General features: G+C 42.8%; 1 protein-coding gene across 2 annotated transcripts in view; it reads right to left on the bottom strand.

Moving 5' to 3' along the window:
* Positions 1 to 10,516: 10,516 nt before the first annotated feature.
* ASIC1 (acid sensing ion channel subunit 1) overlaps positions 10,517 to 22,880 on the bottom strand; it is a 324,144-nt gene continuing 311,780 nt past the window's right edge. The window contains exon 12 of one of the 2 annotated variants that reach the window (XM_069230676.1): positions 10,517 to 16,736. In XM_069230676.1, coding sequence (XP_069086777.1) covers positions 16,632 to 16,736 — 105 coding nt within the window. In that variant the 3' untranslated portion in view covers positions 10,517 to 16,631. The remainder of the gene's footprint in view (positions 16,737 to 22,880) is intronic. The other variant, XM_069230677.1, reaches the window with a different exon arrangement.

Here is a 22,880-nt window from a genome sequence, read left to right as displayed (position 1 = left end):
TATGAGGCCAGCTCCACTTTCTTGGAGCTGCAGGCCAACCAATGTCAGCCTGGTGCTATCGCTGACTGGAACAATGTCTGTCAAACTGGGGGTGGGAGGGCCTTGATTGCTCCTGAGTATTCACTAAATGAAAGCCTTCCCAGAGGCTCGGAGTACCACTATCTGCATCGAGACGGACTGCATCTTGTCATCTAGCACTGTTATTTTTTTTTTTACCTTTGGTGCCCTGGGAAGACTCTGCCTGGTCTGCGGGAGCAGGGTCCCTTGAGAACGAGTCTCGCCTAGCAAAGTGGTGAACCAGCTTCTCCTCGTTGCCCCACTGGATCTCACCTACAGCAGTCAAGTTTCTCCTCAGAGAGCCGCCATTTTAGCACGTTGCAGGCCCAGTTTTGTGGACAAAAGTAAATATTTCATTTCCCTGTGTTTCCGTGACAAAGGTTTGTCTTTCTCTCTGGTCCTCTGTGATGTGGTTTCATTGAGAAGACGTTAGTGCCTTTTGAAGGCTGTAGGTGCTACAACTGCTGCAGATGTCATCAATCCCAGCTGGTAGACAGGGAATAAGTGTCTTGCCTCTCCTCCATCTTGGCCATGCCCCATTTTCCATATTTGTTCAGCATAAATACCCACCCTAAACATCATTATAGGGTGACCATAAAAATATATGTATGAGTGGGAGCAGGAAAAAAATGTGTGTCTACATAAAGCTTTGATTTTGCCATTTTGCATGTTTTTGGTCTAGGGATTGTCAGTGCAGTTGTCAAACATGCTTATTGCCAACAGCATGCTTGGAGTGGGCTTTGAGTCTGCCCCTTTCAACAATTGTCTTTCTTTAATCAACCTCTTTCAGCAATTAGTTTGAGACTTTGGCAATCACATCTTGGCTCAATCAATTGGAATATTCACCTCTCACTAAATGCTGTTGGTTGTTTGGATGTATGCTTCTGCCTCTACTCTAGTGCTGTCTTTGAACTGCATGAGGCACTTCTTTACAACTATAGCCCTCTCTATTCGCTCCTGCTGCTGCCTTTTGTGTGTCTTGCTCTAATGGGCTAATGCTGTCTGCGTTAGCACATGAAACCCAAACCTATTGGATTTGCAATATTTTTTTACATACTGCTTGTTCATGATTTAATTGGTCTCCTTTTGTGTAACTACTGAAAATATATCTTGCAGGAGTGTCTTTGCCTTGTGAGGTATAATAGACGGATAGCTGCAAAACGCCCAGCAGGAGATGAAAGCTTAAAGCCAGCAAGTCAATTTTGATGGTCCCGGGGATATTGACAATTATCCTTAATCCAGTTTATCTAAGCCCTGGGCTATGTGCACCAATCCCATTTTCTATGACAGACTTGCATAATCTATGGCTATTGAGTTTTAATGACTTTCAACATCTGAGGTTATTTAATGCAAGTAGTGGGCGCTGGCATTCATTTTTGGGCAGTGGGACTCATTTTTCAGAGCAAGAGAGAAAAGCCAGAAAAGGATGAAAGAAGGGGAAAGAGAAATATGGTTAAACCGTGACAAAGAAGGAAAGCAGCAAGTTAAAAAACCCTGAAAGAGTGAAATAAAGAGAGATGAAGTGTAAGGTGTGTAAAAGCGACAAGAGATAGAATTCAGGACTTGATAGCCTTATTATATGACAACCCCAACACAGCATTGACTATGTGATACTAGATTACCATTGTCAGAATGTTGTCTGACATGAATATTGTGTCCTAAATATCATCTATTAAAATATCTTCCCACAGAAGTTATTAGAACAAAAATCAAATATATTTTGTATACAATATTTAGGACACAATGGTGGTCATTCTGACCCTGGCGGTCTTTGACCGCCAGGGCGGAGGACCGCGGGAGCACCGCCGACAGGCCGGCGGTGCTCCAATGGGGATTCCGACCGCGGCGGTAAAGCCGCGGTCGGACCGGCACCACTGGCGGGGTCCCGCCAGTGTACCGCGGCCCCATTGAATCCTCTGCGGCGGCGCAGCTTGCTGCACCGCCGCGGGGATTCCGACCCCCCCTACCGCCATCCAGATCCCGGCGGTCGGACCGCCGAGATCCGGATGGCGGTAGGGGGGGTCGCGGGGCCCCTGGGGGCCCCTGCAGTGCCCATGCCACTGGCATGGGCATTGCAGGGGCCCCCGTAAGAGGGCCCCTACATGTATTTCACTGTCTGCTGCGCAGACAGTGAAATACGCGACGGGTGCAACTGCACCCGTCGCACAGCTTCCACTCCGCCGGCTCGATTCCGAGCCGGCTTCATCGTGGAAGCCTCTTTCCCGCTGGGCTGGCTGGCGGTCTGAAGGCGACCGCCCGCCAGCCCAGCGGGAAAGTCAGAATTACCGCCGCGGTCTTTCGACCGCGGAACGGTAACCTGACGGCGGGACTTTGGCGGGCGGCCTCCGCCGCCCGCCAAGGTCAGAATGAGGGCCAATATGTTTGTCACACAATATTTCAGTAAACAACATTTGGGCCTACAATCGCATCAGCTATTGCCAGGCCCCTAAGAAAAGCTTTGGGGTTCTACATTTTCATTTACATTTTATTTAATTGTTTATTTAACAAAAGAAGCACTGGCTTTCACCAGGCCAAGAGTCATCTTCACCGTCTTATATTGCGAAGCCCCAGGTAGATCTGAAGTCTTTATGATCAGCAGGCGTACTTCAACCAAGGTTATCTCATGCAACGTGAGCTAGGATTTGGATGCATATTATGATGGGAAAGAACTTCATCCCTTAGGCGCGGAATTCAAATAGTAATGACCTGTACTATAAGCATCACAATATCAGCTCCTTTCATTGCTGTGGTGCATGATTTACAGCACCGTCATGTTTATCTTTTTATATTGTCAGTTACGTGAATGGTGCCAACCTGTTAAGTTTTAGCACTTTGCTACCAAAAGTAATTCTCCACCCTCCCATTCACATTGTGCATAATACTGTAATCTTAACTCTTTTTGGAATCAATGAGGCTGAAAAGTGGGCCTTGCATACAAAAGAAAAATTTATTTACCTGCAGTAACATCTTTCTGGTGGATACTCTGTCTACCTGCTTTCCTTTCCAAGGTGGCCACTACTTTTCAGCTGGTCCAGTCTTTCACTCTTCTGATCTTCTACTCTCCCCTTCATCCCATAAAACAGGAGGAGTGGATGCATCGGTTGGATCCTAGGCAGGTGGTTAGTTGGTGTTCAGACAGAATATCAAAACCAAAAACATTGTTGAACTAAATATTGTGTCACGAATATTGAGGACATAAATATTGTGAAAGTGAGTTTCTATAGGTGAGCAAAGTTTTACTATATATAACTCCACATTTATGTACCTTGATATATATCTTCAAGGTACATAGATGTGGAGTTACGAACGCAAAAGCGGCGCAAACTTACAAAATTCAATTATATTTTGTACGTTTTCGCCGATTTTGTGTCAAAAAATGACGCAAATGCAGCACTAGAAAAGTATAAATATGGGCCTAAATCTTTACGTACCTATTTGCACTTACCTTCTCAATATCTTGGTCCTTCGAGATTTTGAGCACAGTGGGTTCCAATATTCTGTAAGCAATCCCAGTTAATTACTACATGGATCGCAGCAAGGACATCCGGTCAAGTGACCAATTCTTTGTCAGCTACTGTGGTGCCAAAAAAAGGTACGGCAGTACAGAAGAGAACTCTATCTCAAGGGTTTATTTTCTGTATCAAGACCTGCTATGCCTTAGCCAAGAAGAAGCCTCCTGAAGGGATCAGAGCCCATTCCACCAGGGCAATATGTAGTGTTCTCTTTATGAGGAACGTTTGCAGAGAGGAATCTCAAGGGGCTGGAAATTCTGATGTTGATGGTTGGTGGACGAGAGCTAGCTGTGTGGTTGTTAAGCTGCTCTTCCTATTTTAGAAATAAATGTATTTTATTAATTCCCACGTTGTGTGTTTCTCACACAATTTGGCAATGAGTGGGTGCACTGATGGAAGAGCAGTGCTCACCTCTTCAAATCGCTTGTTTCTTCTGCAGTACCTTCATGCTAGCAACGTTCCCTGACGCATGCCCAGAGGATTAATTTCTGCAGTGTCTTTGTGTCTGGATTTCGTTCAAGGGTATTATTTACCCTAATTCCAGGATAGTGTTTCACTGGACTTTTTCTAATTCAGCCTTCCAGTATTTATGGCAATGTGCATGAGAGAGCGCACCTCCCTGCAGTATATTAGCAATTGATGTGCTATTAGAAACGTGTTTTCTGGTGGCCATCTTTCTTCATTTATTGCAACCCTATTCTTTCTCACAATTCCTTGCAAGTTAATGAACAATATTTGGTGGCCATCTTGGACTGGGTTGTTTTGCAAGTCAATGAACAGTATTTGGTAGCCATCTTGGATTGGACTGTTTTATGTTGTGAGACTATCTAAGTTTCATTTTTCAGCCATTTTAGTTTGGGAAGATTTTTTTTTTTTACAAATTTTCCCTACTTTCTCCATAATACTCAATTTCAGGGTTGGCTAACTATGACAAATATTGTAGCTCCACCCCATTTTTTGTTAACTGAAAAGGAACCAAAAATGGGATGGGAATTGTGGTATCCCATGTTTTTGGCTTATGTTTAGGTACTAAAAGATGAAGACAGCACAAAGGAAACTATCATTACTTGAGCATTGTTTAGGAGACGTTGGCCTAAAAGAATTCAGTAATTTATGTCCTTTGGAGGGAGCTGGAGATATGACTGTTTTTGACCAAGAACTAAAACGATTGAACATTCCTTTTGGAAGACAAATCAACACAGTGATGGAGAGATTTAAATTTTAATCACAAGCACAAAAGGAAGAAGAGTTGATAGAGGATTATGCAACTGTACCACAGACACTAGCTGGATCCTGCGTATTTATAATATGTACAAACAAGTATTGAGGGATCAAATAATGATGAAGACTAAAAATAAGAAGAGCCAAGAAAGACTATGGGCTGGTACAGAGTCTTCCTTAAGTGCAGTTGTAAATAGTGCCAAAAGCATTGAATAGTCTGAAAAGTTTGTAAATGAGATCAGAAACCAGAATGTCAAACCACAGGAAACGAATTCCTAAGTTTGTATAGTGAAGAGTCAGGCATTGTCCAAGTACAATCAAGACTCAGATTTCAAAAACAATGGCAAGGGAAATAATATTGTTGTTTCAGATGTGGAAGTTTGTACTATGTTGGCAATTTTGAAAGGTATCCAGCATGGAATGAATTATGTGCTAAATGTAAAAAAAAGGGACATTTTGGAAGGGTATGTAAATCGGGAACTTCCCAAGAAGTTAATTGCATTACTGGTGAAGAGGGAAATGAAGATTGTGTTGAATTTAATTCCATTCTATGTGTGAGTGATACAACCAAATGTAAAAGTTTTTCTAGATGTACAATAATTGTGGATGCAAAACAATGATGGTTGACTCTTGTGCTTAATACAGCATTATTGATAAGACATTTTTCAATGATATATAGTGTAACAAAAGATTGTCTCCACCTGATATACAGTCAGGACGATATTTAGATCACAAGATTGATTTACAAGGGAATTTTTTGACATTTACAATTTGAAGGGAGGAGGACAAAAGGCAAAGTATATGTGTGCAACCAAAGGGATTGCCATATTAGGATGGGCTCATCAACAAGAATTGGGTATATGATTGGACCCAAATGCTTTCCTGCCACTGTATGCAATTATAACTGATAATACAAAGTATGTTCCTGACATTCAGACATCGTTTCCAGATTTGTTTCAAGAGAAACTGGGGAAATATGTAGATTTCAAACACAAAATCGTATTGAATGAAGAAGCAATACCTGTAAGATACAAGGTTAGGAATATTCCTTTAGCATATCATGATAAACTTAAAAACTTAAACTTAAAAGTCATGTCGAATGATTTAGTAGAGAAGATAATAAAAGACACTATAGAATCTTCTTCTTGGGTATCTCCTACTGTTTTGTCTCTTAAAGGATCTGGCAAACTTCATTTATGTGTAGACTTGCACAGTCTAAATAAGGAAATTTAGGTAAACAAACACCCTTTACCCAATATTCATGAGATGATATCAACATTGGCAGGTGCCATCATTTTTTCCACAGACGACTTGGCAAGTCTGTACCACCGAGTAGAATTACATGAATAATTCAAACAACTAACAGCATTTGTGATGCCTGAAGGCATGTATCAGTACTATGCCATTTGGATTATAAAGCACTGCCTCAGTGTTTCAGCGCTTAATGAAGAGTGTGTTAGCAAGGATTCAGGGAGCTGTTGCCTTCCAGGATGATATATTGATTTTAGGGAAAACTCATGAGGAACCTGATAAGATATTACAAGAAGTATTAAAGAGATTGCAAGACAATGGGGTTGACACTGACATTTTCTAAATGTAGGTTCATGCAGGATAGAGGTGCATACCTAGGGCATGAAATTTAAAAGGAAGGTATAAACCCAAATTTAACTATGTGAAAAGGCTTTTTAATGCTCTGGCACCTATTTTTAACGACCAATTGTTGTCTTTTCTAAGGTTAACAGAATTTTACAGAAAATTTGTACAGGATTATGCAACTAAAGTGTATCCTTTCAGACAGTTACTGAAGAATAATGCTAAATATGAATGGGGTGTGAAAGAACAAGAGGTGTTTGAGTTATTGAAGAAAGGAATTGTTACAGCACCATTTTTAAAATCATACACAGTAGGAGAAGAAGGTATTGTATCAGTAAATGCCAGTAGTCTTGGTCTAGGAGCAGTGCTCATGCAAAAAGACAAACATGATGAGTGGGTAGTTTTATATACATCCAGATCATTGAGAGGTTCAGAGTGCAATTATTCTACCATAGAAAAATATTTAATTGTTGGCTTTTGCTTGGGCAGTGCAACATTTTCATCAGTTTTTGTGGGGAATGACATTTTTTTTTAGAACTGACCATAAATCATTGTTAATTATGCTAGCTCCAGGTGGAGGAAGAATGTTAACTGTTTGTTTATCAAGATTGGCACCCAAACTGCAAGAATAACAATGTGTTGTGGAGTATGTACCTGGTTGTGTATGTCTCGTCTTCCTACTGAGGATATGGTGAATTTGACAGAATAAGCAGAATGTGATGTGACATTTACTCTAGACGGCATTAATGGTTGTAATGCAAAGTATACCATGTTAAAAACCATATCTGGAGAAATATGGAAAGAGGCTATCCATAATGACAATATTCTGAAAGACGTTCAGACAAATTTTGAGCAAAAGCTGGGCAGAAGAAATGAAATTTCTTAATTTTTCAAAGTAAAGGAGGAATTAATGATTTTTGATGGTACAATAACTAGAGGTGACAAGACTGTCCCACCTAAGAATTTAAGAAAATACATTTTATTGTTAGCACATGAGGGTCATATGGGTATCTCTACCACAAAAGAAGATTACAGGACTTTTACTGGTGGCCTGGAATTGATGGTATGATTGATAATTGGGTAAGAGACTGTAAGATGTGTGTGAGTAGTGATAAGTCAGCCAAAGCATTGGTAGTGGATGCGAGTCCTATTGAATATGCTTGATGACGTTGGTGGAAGTTAGGAGTGGACATATTGGGTCCATTCAGGAAGTCACCCAACAAGGAAATGTATGGTATTGTTGTGAATATCATTTTACTAAGGGCCAAAGCTAAAAATGGTGGAAAACGTTACTTCTGCTCAAGTTATAGAATTTCTAGATGATATTATTTGTTGTGAAGGGATGCCTGAAGAATTTGTGCCAGGCAATGTGCCCCAATTTGTAACCATAGAAATTCACAGTTTTTAAAAAAAAGATGTGGAGTTTTACATATTAGAGTGTCTAATTATCACCCTCAGGCCAATGGTCAAATAGAACGTTTTAATAAGCTAGTTAAGGAATCAGTTCAATTACCCATAAAAAGTTGTTTGCCTTGGAAGAAAGCGTCAAAAGGTACCTTCTTAGCATACAGGACATCACCTAATTCAATTACGGGTTTATCCCCATTTGAAATGTTGCGAGGAAGGAAGCCGGGAAGGAAATTGATGCTGTGGTGGTTGAGAGGGAAAAATGCCAGTGACGCTGATATTGATTTTGCCAAGATCAGAGAGCCAGTGGAGAGATATAAGGAAAAGATGTGTGAAAGGAGTCCTAAAGCTATTTCTGCATATTCCAAGTTGAAGACTGGTGATGAGGTAAGAGTGAAAATGGGCGGAGAGTTGAAAAAACAAATGGCCAAATGGTCAGATCCTGTAAAGACTGTAGACATTTTTAGTAAAGCAGTACGAGTAGAAGGTGGTAAAATATGGAATTTCAAAAGAATTTCTGTGTGCAGAGGTACGTTGACAAAGAGACATGGAGCAAAGTGCAGTGTCACTAAAAGTTCTTATTTTGATATGAAAAGTGATTCAGGAAAAAATGATTATGACAAGAAAAAAGAAATGTGTGTGAAGCTGGGAATGTATGGAATGACTCTGTGGGTTCTGGAAGTATGGTCCATAGAACAAGTTCAACAAATTATGATATTTGTGACGCTGCACAAGAAAAATCTGTAGCTCCCACTGATGCAAGTCATAGAACAAGCGTAACTAATGATGGATATGTTCCTAAACATCCTAAGGATAATATGATGAACAAGAGAAATAAGGTTGATGTTTGGAAGCGTATACGAGCCAAGAACATTCCAATGGAATTGAAAGATTTTACATGTGTTTGTAGGAGTAAACAAGCAAAGAATATTTCTTTAAAGTTGAACGATTTTGTACACATCTAACTTGCACAACGTATTTAGTGTGTTATTAATTCTGTATTTCTTATTTTATAGGTATATCTTTTAAGTTTCTTTTGTAGTTTGTTTTATTAGTGTTTTTCATTTTGTTGTTCAAAGGGAAGGTGTGAGGAACGTTCGGGGGAGAGGACTGTTAAGGGACTAGGAATTTTGATGTTGACAGTTGCCAGACAGAGAGCTAGCTGTGTGGTTGTTAAGCTGTACTTCCTATTTTAGAAATAAACATATTTTAGTATTTCCCACGTTGTGTGTTTTTCAAGATGTTTCGACCACTTCTGCACTGGCTTGGAGTGTCCCGATTACAGACATATGTAAAGCAGAGGCATGGGCTTCCTTGCACATCTTTGTGAAGCATGATTGCCTGGATGTGGAGGTGCACAGGGTTGGAAACTGTTCTGCAAGATTTCTAGTCTAATCCCTCACCAGCCTTCCTCCTGGGCAGGGCACTGCTGTGAAATCTGGTGAGGAACCTGCAGGTAGAAGTATCAATCAGAAAAAGGCTATTTACTTGTGGTAGTGATCTTTCTAGTGGATAATGCAGATTTCTCACTGACTCGCCTGCCTCCCCATTTGATGGATGACTTATAGGGAAAGTTAGTAAGATCCCATTTTACGTTATTTTGGTACAGCAATCCTTCATGGATGCTAATCTTCTCTCTAACCTCAAAGGTTTGAAAAAGCTGTGGTAAACTGATGTAGATACACCAGGTCGGGCACTTCAATGCCTGGGTGGTCATTTCCAGTGCTGTGTGAGTCCTGCGCCCTCTACTGGGGACCTTGGTGCTTTGAAGTTTATGGATCCAGTCTGATGCCTGTGGTTGTCCTACAGGTTAGGAATCTGCAGGAGACGTATCCATCAGAAATATACATGCTCATAATATCTCCTTTTACCATGATATTGGGTCACCTTTCATCAAAAAAGGGTGTGGTGTGCTTGATGTTTAGATGATCTAAGTAATACTGACTTTGCACTCCTCAGCCTGTATCAAGACAAAGCATGCTACACGCACATCCTTATGCACACATGCATGCCTTAGTATGTTTATCCACACATGCACGTAAACACAGACAAATATGGTATTTATATAAACACACTTGCCAGGAACCATGAAAATAATTCTAATATTATTTTATCATGTTATAATATTACTGGTAGTACTATGTACACATAAATGCACACACAAATGCACACATGCGCACAGACACACAGGTTTGACCACTTGAATAGTAGTAAGCACACTTGCAAGCAGCACAGGAAATAATATATCAACAATACTATTATATTACATACCTTATATTATAATATTATAATATATACATACACATACATAACCATGTCGGCAGTGGTAAATAAGCTTGTGAGGAGTCCTGAAAATGGCCCAGCACACACAGATGTTGCAGACAATGCACGTCACTTATCCCATATAGATGGCGCTGCTTAGAAAGACAACACTCCAGTATCAGGGAATTTTCTATTTATATCATCTTCACCAGCTGCAAATATTGATATACAATGCATCTGTTCTCTTGTGCTTCATATGAACCCATATGTACATAGTACAGATACTGGAGAGACGGCAAAACTTGAATATACTCGCCGCTCACGAGAAGGACGATGGCACAGGAACAACTGAACCCTAATACCTATTGAATGCCTATATACACTGAGGCGCCATGTACATGATCCTTGAATATGTATATATTTATATATTTATATATATATGTCTATATAAAGTGATAGGTGGAAATATACAAACTTTTAATGGCAAAACAGAAGTCAACAGTCTGATACAGTCAAGGGAACCCTATTTGGTGCTTCCATAAAATCAGTGCACCCCAAGCATGTAGGATAGGTGACAAAAACTTGCAAGGTTTTTCCTCTACAGACGTTGTGACTTATTTTTTAAATCTTCCCAACCCTCATGAAATTTGCAGTATAAATTGCAAGAAAAAATACGCAAAAGTAGTTTCAATGGAAAAAATCTCAGTAAAACCCAATTGATTCTCTTTCACAAAAACGTATTTATGAGAAAGCTCTTTTGCAAAAAACTGCTTTAAGAGACATTTAACACTCAGGGGAACCCTAAAAAACATTGTAACAATCACATAGTAAATACTTAGAGGTGAGGAAACATAAGTATGTCAACGACGGACCCTACTCTGGCTCCATCTTCAACCTACTCTTCCGATGACCGCACGGAGTACAGGCCATTGGAGGTTAACACAACACCGTCCAACCTATTTAGTGTGGATGCCATTATATGTTTCTTTTGCTGTCTATCTCTGCCGATAGACAGAAAAAAATTAATGATGGCTCCGACACCATGGAAGGAAACTCCTATGGTGTGGGGTTCGGAACTTTTTTCATTTTTCAAAAACAAACTCCGGTTTTGGGAGTTTGTTTTTGAACAAAAAAAACCTTCTAAAAGTTTGAAGGGTGGCCATCATTTTTGGAAAAAAACGTTTGTCAAACTTTTACAACGTTGACAGGAACTGTCATTACAATGGTTCCTGCCAATGTTTAGACTTGTCGACTGGTTGGTGGACAACTCTAGATTTGGCTTGGGGGGGTCCTCAGAATGTCGATGGCAAAGTACTCCTTAATCCCAATGGCTACCATCCACCAACCAAACTCAAATTCAGCCCCTATGTGTACTTTACAAACTTAAATTTTACTTGATTTTATTATGCGATCAAGTACTTATGCAAAAACTTTTTTTTAAAAAAGTTTCACCTGCAATGGAAGCTTAAAAATGTGAATCTTTGCAAAATGCAAAATGTCATAGTTGTAAACATTGCTGTTGAAATTTAAACTTAACCCTTCTCTGATAAGGAACTTAACAGACCAGATAGGTGGAGGACACTGGTGGTACTGCTGTCTTGTGGATACGACAAGACCCCAGCTTCCCACACAGAATTAATATAGGTAATTGGCACTGCAATTATTTGGAAAAATCAAAATACTTTTATGGGGACAGTATTAGCACCTCTTTGTAGTATTACAGGACTTTTCATTGGATGATACCATACCTTTGTTCGGTGCCACAGTACTACTAATGGAACAGTAATAACACTTCCCTAAGGAACTGCAATATCTCTAATAGGAAAGGACCTGAAGTTCTCTGTAGCACTGTAATTGTTCTAATGGGACAGTATTAGATTTTCTCTGAAGTACTGCCTTACTTTTAATAGTTTCATCACTGGTCTGCAGTACCGCAATACTACTTACTGACTGTATCAGCACTCCTTTGTGGTGCATGATTGCCTTTAATGGGAAAGCACTTGCACATCTCTGTAGCACTGTAATACTTTTCAAGGAATAGTAGTGGTTCTTCTTTGCAGAATGCCAATACCCCTAATCGGACAAAACCATCATATTTCTGTATTGTTGCAATACTTGAAATTGGACTGTATTGGCACTTCTCTTTGATACTCGATTGCCTTTACTGGGACAGTATTGAAAATCTTCTGTAGTATTGTCACACTTTTAATGAAGTCAAGCCATAACAGGAGTTACCGCACATATTGCAATTAACAATGCACTGGTAGTCAGGCACTGAGTAGTATGTACTGTGATCTTTTTAAGGGGTACTGTACTCCTCTGAACGCACTGCAATATTTATAGTTGTGGCATGGTGAGCCCTGTTGTGTAATTGATATATCTTAAAATGGGGCAGTGCCTGCATTTTCCTGGGGCACTGCACTACTTCTAAACTAACAGTACCCTACGTTATTAGCAGGTTAGGTATCCTTCTAGAGAGCATGTGAGATCACATAACTTGTTCTACACAAGAAGCATTTACTTGAATCACCTCAGTAGTGTAGATTGTGCGCTTTAAAAATCAATCTTAAGTGCACTTCATAAGCTCCTGTTACTTTGTTGATAGAAAATGTTACTTTTAGGAATTTTAACATAAAAATGGATCAAGGAGCTACAGCTTTCTGCATGAGGGGCCCTTATCTCCATTTATTCCGGAAACTGGTAACGTTTTTGACGCTGTTATGTTATGTGTCTTTTGCCAAGTGATTGTGGATTGATATTGGTTGATACAAACAGCCCATGCTGTTGGTTTTAACATTCATTTTAGATTTTGTAAGGAAAGGCACCAACTTAGCAAAGGACAGGCTGCTTAGTTCCAATTTTGTAACTTTCTTTTATTTACTTAGATACCTTAATAAAATATGCTATGTCATTTTATTTTGTATTAGTTTTTAAAAAGAACAATATGATTTAACCTTTTGTTTAATTGAGGTGGTTATGCATTTCCTTCAATAAAGGTTTTTACTTTTTTATTGAGGATATATTGTCAGTTCTGTGCATTAAATAAACATTCTATGCGGTATGTATGGATTATAGGGACACTCACTGGCAGGTCTGTGAAACTTTCATGGTTCACTGCCTTGGCCCTACAGAATGACGGCACTGGCATTTAAGGGCCTTTTGAAACTTTCGCAATTGATCAATGATGGCACTTCTCAGTGGGGGCAGTGCTGAACCTAGGGGGATGTACTAATCATTTCTTTTAATCTTTTAATCAAAGGCCATGTCTGCATTGGTGTGTACTGTGGCACCACGTCTCTGCAAGACTGCAGGTCCTATGGGTGCGTGAGTGCCACCACATAACTTTTAGGTCTAGGTGTTTACACTGAGGCACTCATCAGATCTACTGCTTAGAATGTACATAAAGTGGGCTTTCGGTCTGCCCCTGTCAACCATTGGCTTTCTTTAATCATTCTCTTGCAGCCACTGGCTAGGGACATTGTTAATCACTGCTTGGCTCAGTCCAGTGGATTATTCACCTCTCACCTAATGTTTTTGTTTTTTGGGTGTAACCTTCCACCTCCACTTTATTGCTAGCACTGAACTGCATCAGGGAGTACTTTGCAACTATCAGCCTGATTTGCAGTTTGGCTGAGGGGATTACTCTGTCACAAACATGAAGGACATCTCGTCCGCCATATTACAATCCCATAAGAACCTATGGAGATTGTAATACCGCAGTTAGAGTATCCATCACATTTGTGATGGAGTAACCCATTGTCTAAACTCTAAATCAGGCAAGTCTTCCTTCCATGCTGCCCTACGTCAATATGAAAGGGCAGGAATTCCCTGTATTTATGCAATTTGGTGCATTCCTGACCTTTTCCCCTTGCGCTGGTGCAAAATTGGCTGCCTAGCGCCAACGCATGCACCTTTGCACCATGGTGTAAGAATGTCTGTGTTGAATGCAGGATTGTTTCTGTGCAGGGAGGGGCATCTTCCTACACAAAAACAATCCAGAGAGTCATTTTCCTCTTTCCATGTGTGCTGCAGAATGGCTTGCGATGCTTTGTCTTACTCCACATTTATGAGACCATTCAAAGCCACGCAAAGTGGCTTTGTGTGGCCTCATAGATATAGTTGAGAGGCTTACACCGCTGGAGTGTCAAAAAAAGTGGCGCTTTGGCGGCGCAAGCCTCTCATATATATTCCCCCTAATTCTTTGGCCCAGAACGCCAGCTCATTGACCTACTCCAAACACATTCACCATGGCTGTCAACGCATGGACTAACTTCTGACAAATTGACCTGAAGTATCAAAACCCTGCCTCGACTCCTCCCTAACATTAACCTGTTCCCAAAACACTGACTATTTTCTGTTACTGCGACCTTTTGCTGTTTTTCTCTGACCACTTACCATCTCCATGTGATCTTCTATTGCCTTCTCACTTCCATTGACCTCTGTACCTGAGAGCACTTATTGACTTCCTGTCTTCTCATGACCACTTATTGTCTTCATATGGCTTCATGTTAACTTCTAGAAACCACTCCCTGACATCCTGTTGTCTTACAGTGTTCTCAAACTATCTCCTTTGACCGACTACTATCTTTCTGTGACCCCTTGTAGCTCTGTGACATCTTGCTGATATCCCATATCTGTTGTCTCCCCCAGATCTTCTGCAGCCCTTCTATGTAATATTTTGAGTTGTGCTGTGATCTCTTCATGTCTGCTTCTTATCCCTTGCTAAGACCACCTGCTCTCTTCCCATAACCTTTTTTTGCTTTTCCATGATCTCTTTTTGCCTTCTGTTGCTTGCTGTCCTTCCATGACCATTTACTATTCTTTCTGCAACCTTTTGGTGTTTTTATGTTACATTCTATTAGCTTCCTCTGACCTTTTGTTGTTGTCTTATGGCCTCTTTCCTTTCTTGTGAATCCTTTGCTTCTTCCTTGCTCTCTTACTTCAGCATTCTGCTACCTTCAATTGACCCACTGATGTCTTCTAATGATTTATTGTTCTTCCTGAGATCTCTTCCCTACTTCATGCGCCCACCTGCTGATGTTCCATGGCCACCTGCTGATCTTCCAGTGTCTTCTTATGGCTCCCATGTCCCTTTGTTTCCTTCTCATGACCCCCTGCTATCCTTCTGTTGTTTGTGGCTGTCACCTTCAGATCTATTATTGTCCTCCTGTGATCTCTAGCTATCAACTCACAGTGAACATTTGAAGCCTTCCTGCAAACATTTGTCATTTTCCCCTAACCTTCGACTTCATTCCTGAGCTGTTCTGACTTTCTCTGACACATCGCTATCTTTTCCTGGCCTGCTGCTTTTTTCCCAGATTTTTTGTCAATCACTAATTTTGTGGTGTAGTGCAAGGGGGTGTTGAGGGCACTTATAATTTGGAAATGTTAGAGGGTAGGTCCTAGGGGAGAACATAGTTTGAGGTATCCAAACCAATAAAGAAATCTGGTGGGAGCTTGAAAAGACTTGATTTGGGGGATTAAATGTCTGCGCTAGTGCTCGCCCTTATGATAAAAGCTCTGATCTTTGTGTATATACATGAGAGGGTGTTATAAGAATACTGAATATGGATTCAGAATTTGAAAGGATTTAGCAAGCAGCTCATATTGCAGGGTATACAGTATTTAATGTTGCCCCTCTAATAACAGCGATAATCCTAGATACAAATTTGACTGCGAGTGATAAGAGGGACAAATGTGTGAAAGAATTCAGATGAGGAGTGGTAACAGTCATAAACGTTGCAAAGTATACATTTGAGATGGCACTAAAAGGACTCTGGACATCAGATATAAATTGGGAAGGTTATTTTAGGAGGACTCATCCTTGGACATAGACTTGATACAATGCATTAAGAGGACTGATTGTGGGGCGCAGACTTGTTATGGGGCTTTAAGTGTCTTGATCCTGGGTTGTAGACTAGCTAAACTAGGCTAAAAGCACGGATCCTCTGGCGCAGACTTGCTAAAGTGTATCTGGAACTCACTTTGGCCATAGAATTGATAAGGTGTGTTAAGAGCACTCATCTGAGAGGGTGGGTTATTCGGCACATATTAAGAGGCTAGAGGAGCAATGTGAATACTGTAGCATCCATTTTAGACAGCACAGGAAGGGTGCTGATTATGGGTTACACTTTTTAGAATGTGTGGAAAGAGTGCAGATTCTCTTCTATACATTTAATTTGCTGATCATGAGGTGCACATTTTTGAAAGGGCCCGAAGAAAGCTAATCCTGGGGTTATGAGCTGATGGTGTTAGGCAGGCAATGATCATGGGCTTTATAACAACAAGAGCATAAAATGAGAGCGCAGAGCAACAAGACCTGCAACAATCGAGCGTAGACAATGGCGAATGTCTGAAGCTACTGTACAGCACAGGAGGGCCCGAGATTAGAAAAGTCATAAAAAAGTGATATCCAATGAGTCTGAGATGCCAGTCTATTGTCTGAGAACGGTCAAATACTGAAGATGAAAGTGATTGCTGCACAAGGGGTCCCAGGTCTGTTTCTGGATGGCCCCAACCAGAGACCGTTTCGCGATGGACTTTGGTGGTTTGGATGGTATGGGGTCTTCTGGCAGCCATTTAGCAAGTGAAATCTTCAAAGGTTCCCCGGCCAGGGTGGTGAGGTAGAATGTTGGCAGCATATGTCATGCCAGCTGGGTGACCTCTGACACCTTCACATGGATTCTGTGGGAATAAAAGCAAAGAGTCAGTGAAGGAAATGGGCAAGTGTCCCCAGGCATTCTCTCTTACAGCCTCCCGTGGGACCTGCCTGTAGAGTTTATCCATTCCATAAGTATTCAAGTGAAGACTAAAGAGTGAGCCTCGTCTCGGAATATGCAAATGTAGATTGCCTTCAACTGAGTGTGCAAAGGGAGACTAGAGAGTGTGCCTCATCCCTAAGTGTGCAGGTGGACAATGACAATAGTGTCCCAGTTTTGAGTGAGCAAGGAGAGGTTACAGTTGTACCCCATCTTCCATTGTGCACGGCATGAGTAATGGTATGTCCACTGTTGCATGCGCAAAGGCAGATTTAAAATTGAGCTCATCTCTTAGCATGCAAGAGGATACCAGAGAATATTAGCCATCTGTGAATGTGAAAGGACACACTACACCAGAGCCTACAGCTGAGTGAGCATCTGACGATCAAAGAGTGTGCCTTGCCCCTGAGTGCACAAGGAGATACTACAAGTGTTCTCCATTACTGCATGTGCAAGTAAGGGTGTGCCCATTCCTGGTTATGGAAAATCAGGCTAAAATTTGTACCTGTTTCAGTGTGTGAATGGCATGCATCAGGGTTGTGGCTTTTCCTCGGTGCAGGTGTATGATGGAAGACTAAAGAGTGTGGTGATCACTGAATGTGCAAGGAGCGACGTAAGACTTTATCCCTCATCCGTTGGCACGCAAAGGATGCTGAAGGGCAGTGCATATCTCAGAATGCACAAGTTGAGACCAAAGAGTGTGCCTATTGCACACAGCATCCATGTAAGACATTTCACGGAGATGGGTGTGTGCTAACTAGTGTGCCCATTCCCGAGTGTGCTTGTTTTAGACTAAAGAGTGTTCTCCATCCAAGAGTGTTCAGCAAAGTGGAAAGACCACAGACAGATGAAAGAGTACAGGGAGACTAAGGAGTGGGCCAAACCATGAGCATGCAAGGTAAGCCTAAAGAGCGTACATGTCCAAATGAGCAAGAAGAGACCAAAGAGTGTGTCCTCATCCCTCAGCATGCAAGAGGAGATTAAAGATTGGACCCATTCCAGGGTGTAAAAGGGGAGAGTCCATATGTGCCCTATTCTTAAGGAAGCAGAAGACTAAGGAGTGTGATACATCTCGGTGTGGAAAGAGATACGGAGTTTGTATACATCCCATAGTGTGCAAGAGGAGATTAATGGAGGTACCCCATTCTTGAGTGTTCAAGGTCAGACTGTGCAGAAGTATATGAATGGATCAAGGAGTTGGCCCATCCAAGAGTGTGACTATACAGTGTGTACATACATGGGTGTACAAGAAGAGACAAAAGAGTGCCCATTCATACCCGAACATGTAAGAGGAGACTAAAGATTATGACCAATTTTGGGTTTGTAAGGGGAGGCTAAAGGGTATGCCTTTATCCGTGCATGTGAAAGAATAGCCTAAAGAGGGTGCTCCAATCATGAGTATTCAAGGTGGAGGGGGACTAAAGAGCAAGTTACCTATCTTTGATAACACCTTTTCTGGTAGAGATTCTATCTAACTGCTGATCCCTTACCTTAGAATACTCCCCAGGTGTCAGACTGGATCTGGAAAATCTTGAGCAGTACCTCTGCACACAAGTAGATGGCCCGAAGGCTCTGCATCACCGTCATCTGCACCGGATGTGATATGCAAGGTGCTTATATAAGGAGCCTCCCCAGCACGCTGACATTTGTTGCTTTTTTAATACACAGAGATGCGGGCCACATAAGAACAAGGGTTACCAGCATGCTGTGTCTAAGAGGATGATCCATCTGAGGAAGTACAGTTAGCGGTGCGGGGACGAAGGGACGGTTGGTAACAAATCTGTGGTCGGATAAAGTCTCTACCAGAAAAGGCATTACTGAAGGTAAGTAACTTGCTCTTCTAGAAGAGACTCACCACATATTTCTTCCCTTAGAATAGATACCACAGCAATAACCTCCCTGGCGGCAAGGGCTGCAAGCTGACTTAAACCAAGACGACCTGCAGGACAGAGTGGGCAAAGTGCCTACTTTGACGGATCTGACTATCTAGGCAATAGTGCTTCATGAAGATATGAAGCAATGCCCATGTAGCTGCCTGGCAGATATCAAGGACAGGAACCCTGTGCGCTAATGCAGTAGTCACAGTCTTGAACCTGATGGGGTGAGCACTCTTGCCTTCTGGAGGCTGCTTCTTTGCTAATGCATAGCAGATCTTTATGCAGAGTATAATCAACTGAGAGGTGGTCCTCTTCTGCACAGCTCTACCCATCTTTGGTCTGGTGAATCCAATGAAAAGCTGACCGTCCGGTTGGTGATCCTTGATTCGATCAATACGAAATCTAAGGGTCCTCTTTGGATCAAAATAATGGAGCTTTACCCCCCCTCCTTGGAAGGGTGAGATGGACCAAAGAATGCAGGCAGGATGATCGCTTGACCGACATGGAGGGGGGTCACCACCTTGGGTAGAAAGAAGGCACGCGTTCGGAGAACAAGTTTGTACTGAAAGAATGTAGTATTCAGTGGTTGAACCAAGAGAGCGGGACACTCTCTCACCCTCTGGGCTGATGTTATGGCCATCAAGCACACCATTTTGAGAGCAAGAAGACCGTTTAAGAGTCAGACACCATGAGAACAGTTGTGCATGGGCTCAAATGGGAACCCAACAGGAAGGTGAGGAGCAGATTCAAGCCCCACTGGGGCATAATGAGAGGAGAAGGTGGAAACGTGTTGCAAGCCTTTCAGAAACTGAGTCTACGAATACGTGGCTTAAACAAGACCGGCTAATCTGGCAACCTTAAAAAAGCTGAGATAGCTGCCAAGTAACCTTTAACAGTGCCCAGTGCCAGGCATTGCTCGGCCAAGGACAATAAAAACAGCAACACAGACAGATGCGCATGAAGTGGGTCAATGCACTTGTCTGTTCACCAAGCCACACATTTGTCCCAAGAGCAGGCACAGGTATATACTGACTTTGTTGAAAGACTCCTGGCTGCCAAAATAACATCCCCAACCTCAGGAGGAAGTTCAAAGTTGCTCAGCTGTGGCCACCCAACCTCCAAGGGTAGCTTGATCAGAGGATGGATGTGCGGGTTCAGGAGTTCTGGATACCAATGTCTCAATGCCCAATCCTGAGCCATGAGGATGACTTGGGCATGGTCGCTCCTTATCTTCTTGAGGACCTGGGAAAGGAGTGGTATCTATGGAAAGGCGTACATATTCCATGTTCCACTCCAGGCGGAATGTGTCTCCTAGTGAGAGCAGCTCTGGAAGCTCTAAGGTGCAGAAGTGCTGACACTGCATGTCTTTGGCAGTGACAAATAGATTAAGACAAGGTTTTCTCCATTCGTGGAAGAGACCATACACTGTCTCCGGATGCAAATGCCTTTCATGATCCGTAAGGCACCAACGAGGGAGTTCTTTTGCCCTAGAGTTCAGAGACTCTACCAGGTGCTGCACGACTAGGAATGTGTCATGACATTCCAGCCACTTCCAAAAGCACAAGGCCTCCTGGCACAGGGTTCACAAACCAACTCCACCCTGCTTGTTGCAGTACCAATGCTACTATCCGCTGTCCACAGCAGACAGGACCTGGGCAAGGGTGAGCATCTTGAATCTGTCATTTTTTAGAAAGAGGCTGACAGGGCAGAGAACCAGAGTAGGACAGAGACCTCCATCTTTTTCCGTCACCAGAAAGAAGCAGAAGTAAAAACGCAAACCCTTCTGGTGTCAGAACCCTCTCAACTGCTACTTTGACCAAAAGAGCTAGCTCTTTAAGGTGCAACAGGGACAGATGATCCTGTTTTTCAGACTGAGGCGTTGGTGGGAGTGTTTCGAGAAATGGAAGTATGTAACTCCACCACACAATCTGTAACACCCACTTGTCTGAGGTGACCGCTTGCCAAGCTGGTACAAAGTGCTGTATTATGCCTCCTACTGGATGGGTGTGTGCCAGGGAGAGCACACTAAAGAGGTTTGCTGGGGGCAGTAGTGGAAAGGGTGGAGGACTGAGCAGAACGGTGCCTCTGGGAGCCCCTACCTCAGCCACAAGAATGCTGGGGAGCCTACTGGTCTTGGGGATGTGGGTTGTACTCCTGAGGTTGAAATCCCTTACTGTAGCCACCGGAGGGTAAAAAGGAGGAATGCTGCTGACATGAGGCAGTGGTCGATCCTAAGGAGCGAACCAAGCCTGTATATGAGAGTCACTGTAGAACCCATTGCCCTCCCAATGGAGTCAGTGGTGTCCAATCCACAAAATATAATGCATTTTTCTGTGTCCCAGCCATTGACGATGACTTTGGCAAGAGTCACTCGGGCTTCAGCGGGGACAATAGGAATCACTTTCACCACCAAACCACACAACGTGTGGGGAAAGTGGCGCACAAGACAAGTGTTACTGACTGACCACAGGGATAAGCTGGTGGAGGAAAAGGTATTTTTTATAAACGTGTCCAGCCTCTTGGACTTTCTGTCCAGAGCGGCAGTGGAGAAAGCCCCTGAAATGACCCTCGCTGAAGAGAATTGCACAATTAAACTGTCTGGAGTGGGATGCTGGATCAAGAATGTGGGGTTTCCCGGAACTGGGCGATGGCTGCAAGCCATTTGACAGTTTACTGGCACCCCTGAACATGGCTTGGAGCAGGCCCCCAGAAGAACATCCTAAGGGCCTCATTAAACAGAGGCATGGGTTCTGAGCTTGTGTGTCCCAGCTGAAAGACCTCCGTCAATAAGTTAGCTTCCACTTCCACCGCCGGAAGCTGGAGGTGAAGGGTGTCAGCTGCCCGCCTGATCACCATTGCAAAAGATGCATTCTCCTCTGTGGCAGGACCAGGGGGAGTCACTAAATCAGTGTCAAGGGAAGTCATACCAGTTCCTTTCAGGGAAACCCTGGGCAATGTCATCAGCCGGGTCAAATATCCCATACTCCGCCTCCTCTTCAAATTTAGTACCCAGAGATGCTGTATCAGAGCAAAACAGTTGCCGAGGTGGTGCTTGTCTCAACACTGGATGTACCTTATGCGGCAACACCTTGGAGATGGAAAGGATTATTAGATTATCACATGGCATTAGTGATTCCGGTAGTGGTGCCAGAGGACCAACCGTCAGCAAAGGTCCTGGAGCTGGGCCTCAAGACTGGTAACCCAGTTGGAGTACCTCTTGGCTCCATAGGGCCCGAAGGTGAGCTAGAGGGAGTTGGTTGCCCGAAGGTGTCGGACATTGCCATGTAAAACTCCTGTAGTTGGGAAGGAGTTGCTCCGGTGCCCCGGAACACTTGGAAGAGGGCAATGGACCTGGCATCAGCTCAGCAGGAGGTGTGTGGGAGCAGGGCCAGGAGGTGTGGGGGCAGTCTGGTTCTCCTTTCAAGGATTTAAATGGGCTTGTGGATGTTGAGTGCTGCTTTGACTTCTTCTTGGATTTACTGAAGATTAAGACTTCAATGAAGACCCATTGGTGAAACGGCTCTGGGACTGTGTCTGTAAATGGCCATGGGACCAAGACCGTCCTTGGGAGCTGGAATGACGTGGAGTCTTTCTGCGTTGTGCCAGGAGCAGCATCATAGCTTTCTCCTGAAACCCCTTCGGATGCATCAAAAAGCAGTCTGAGCAGGCCCTGGATTCATGGCCTGACCAAATGCACCACAGGCGGACCAAGAGAGGATCAATCATGAACATCTGTCTGTGGCATTCCCTGTATGGTCTGAAACCCGTAGGTTTCTGAGAGGACCTAATTCCCTGCACACCGGAAACAGCAGAAAAAGAGCTTGATAAAAGTTGAGAAAAAGTTGGCCAATGAATGAGCGAGTTAGCTCTCCAGATCTGCAACTGTTGATGCGGAAAGAAAGGTACAGATATCAGAGCGCCGGAGTGGTGCCTATATAGGCACTGCGCATGTCACATCCAGTGTGGACGATGTAGATGCATAATCCGTCTGTACCATTTACCGGACTGCAGGCGCACTGCTCAAGATTTTTCAGATCCAGTCTGAAGCCTAGGGAATATTCTAAGGTAAGGAATCAGTGGGTCCAAATCTCTTCCAGAACTGTACACCAACCCTGAATGTGCATGGAGAGAGTAGGATGGCTGTCCATCCATAAATGTGGGCTGCAATTCTAAAGAGTTCATGCTTCCAGATT

Source organism: Pleurodeles waltl, chromosome 4_2, assembly GCF_031143425.1.
Source record: "Pleurodeles waltl isolate 20211129_DDA chromosome 4_2, aPleWal1.hap1.20221129, whole genome shotgun sequence".
In the NCBI taxonomy this organism is placed as follows: Eukaryota; Metazoa; Chordata; class Amphibia; order Caudata; family Salamandridae; genus Pleurodeles; species Pleurodeles waltl.
This window is presented reverse-complemented; position numbering and strand designations above follow the sequence as displayed.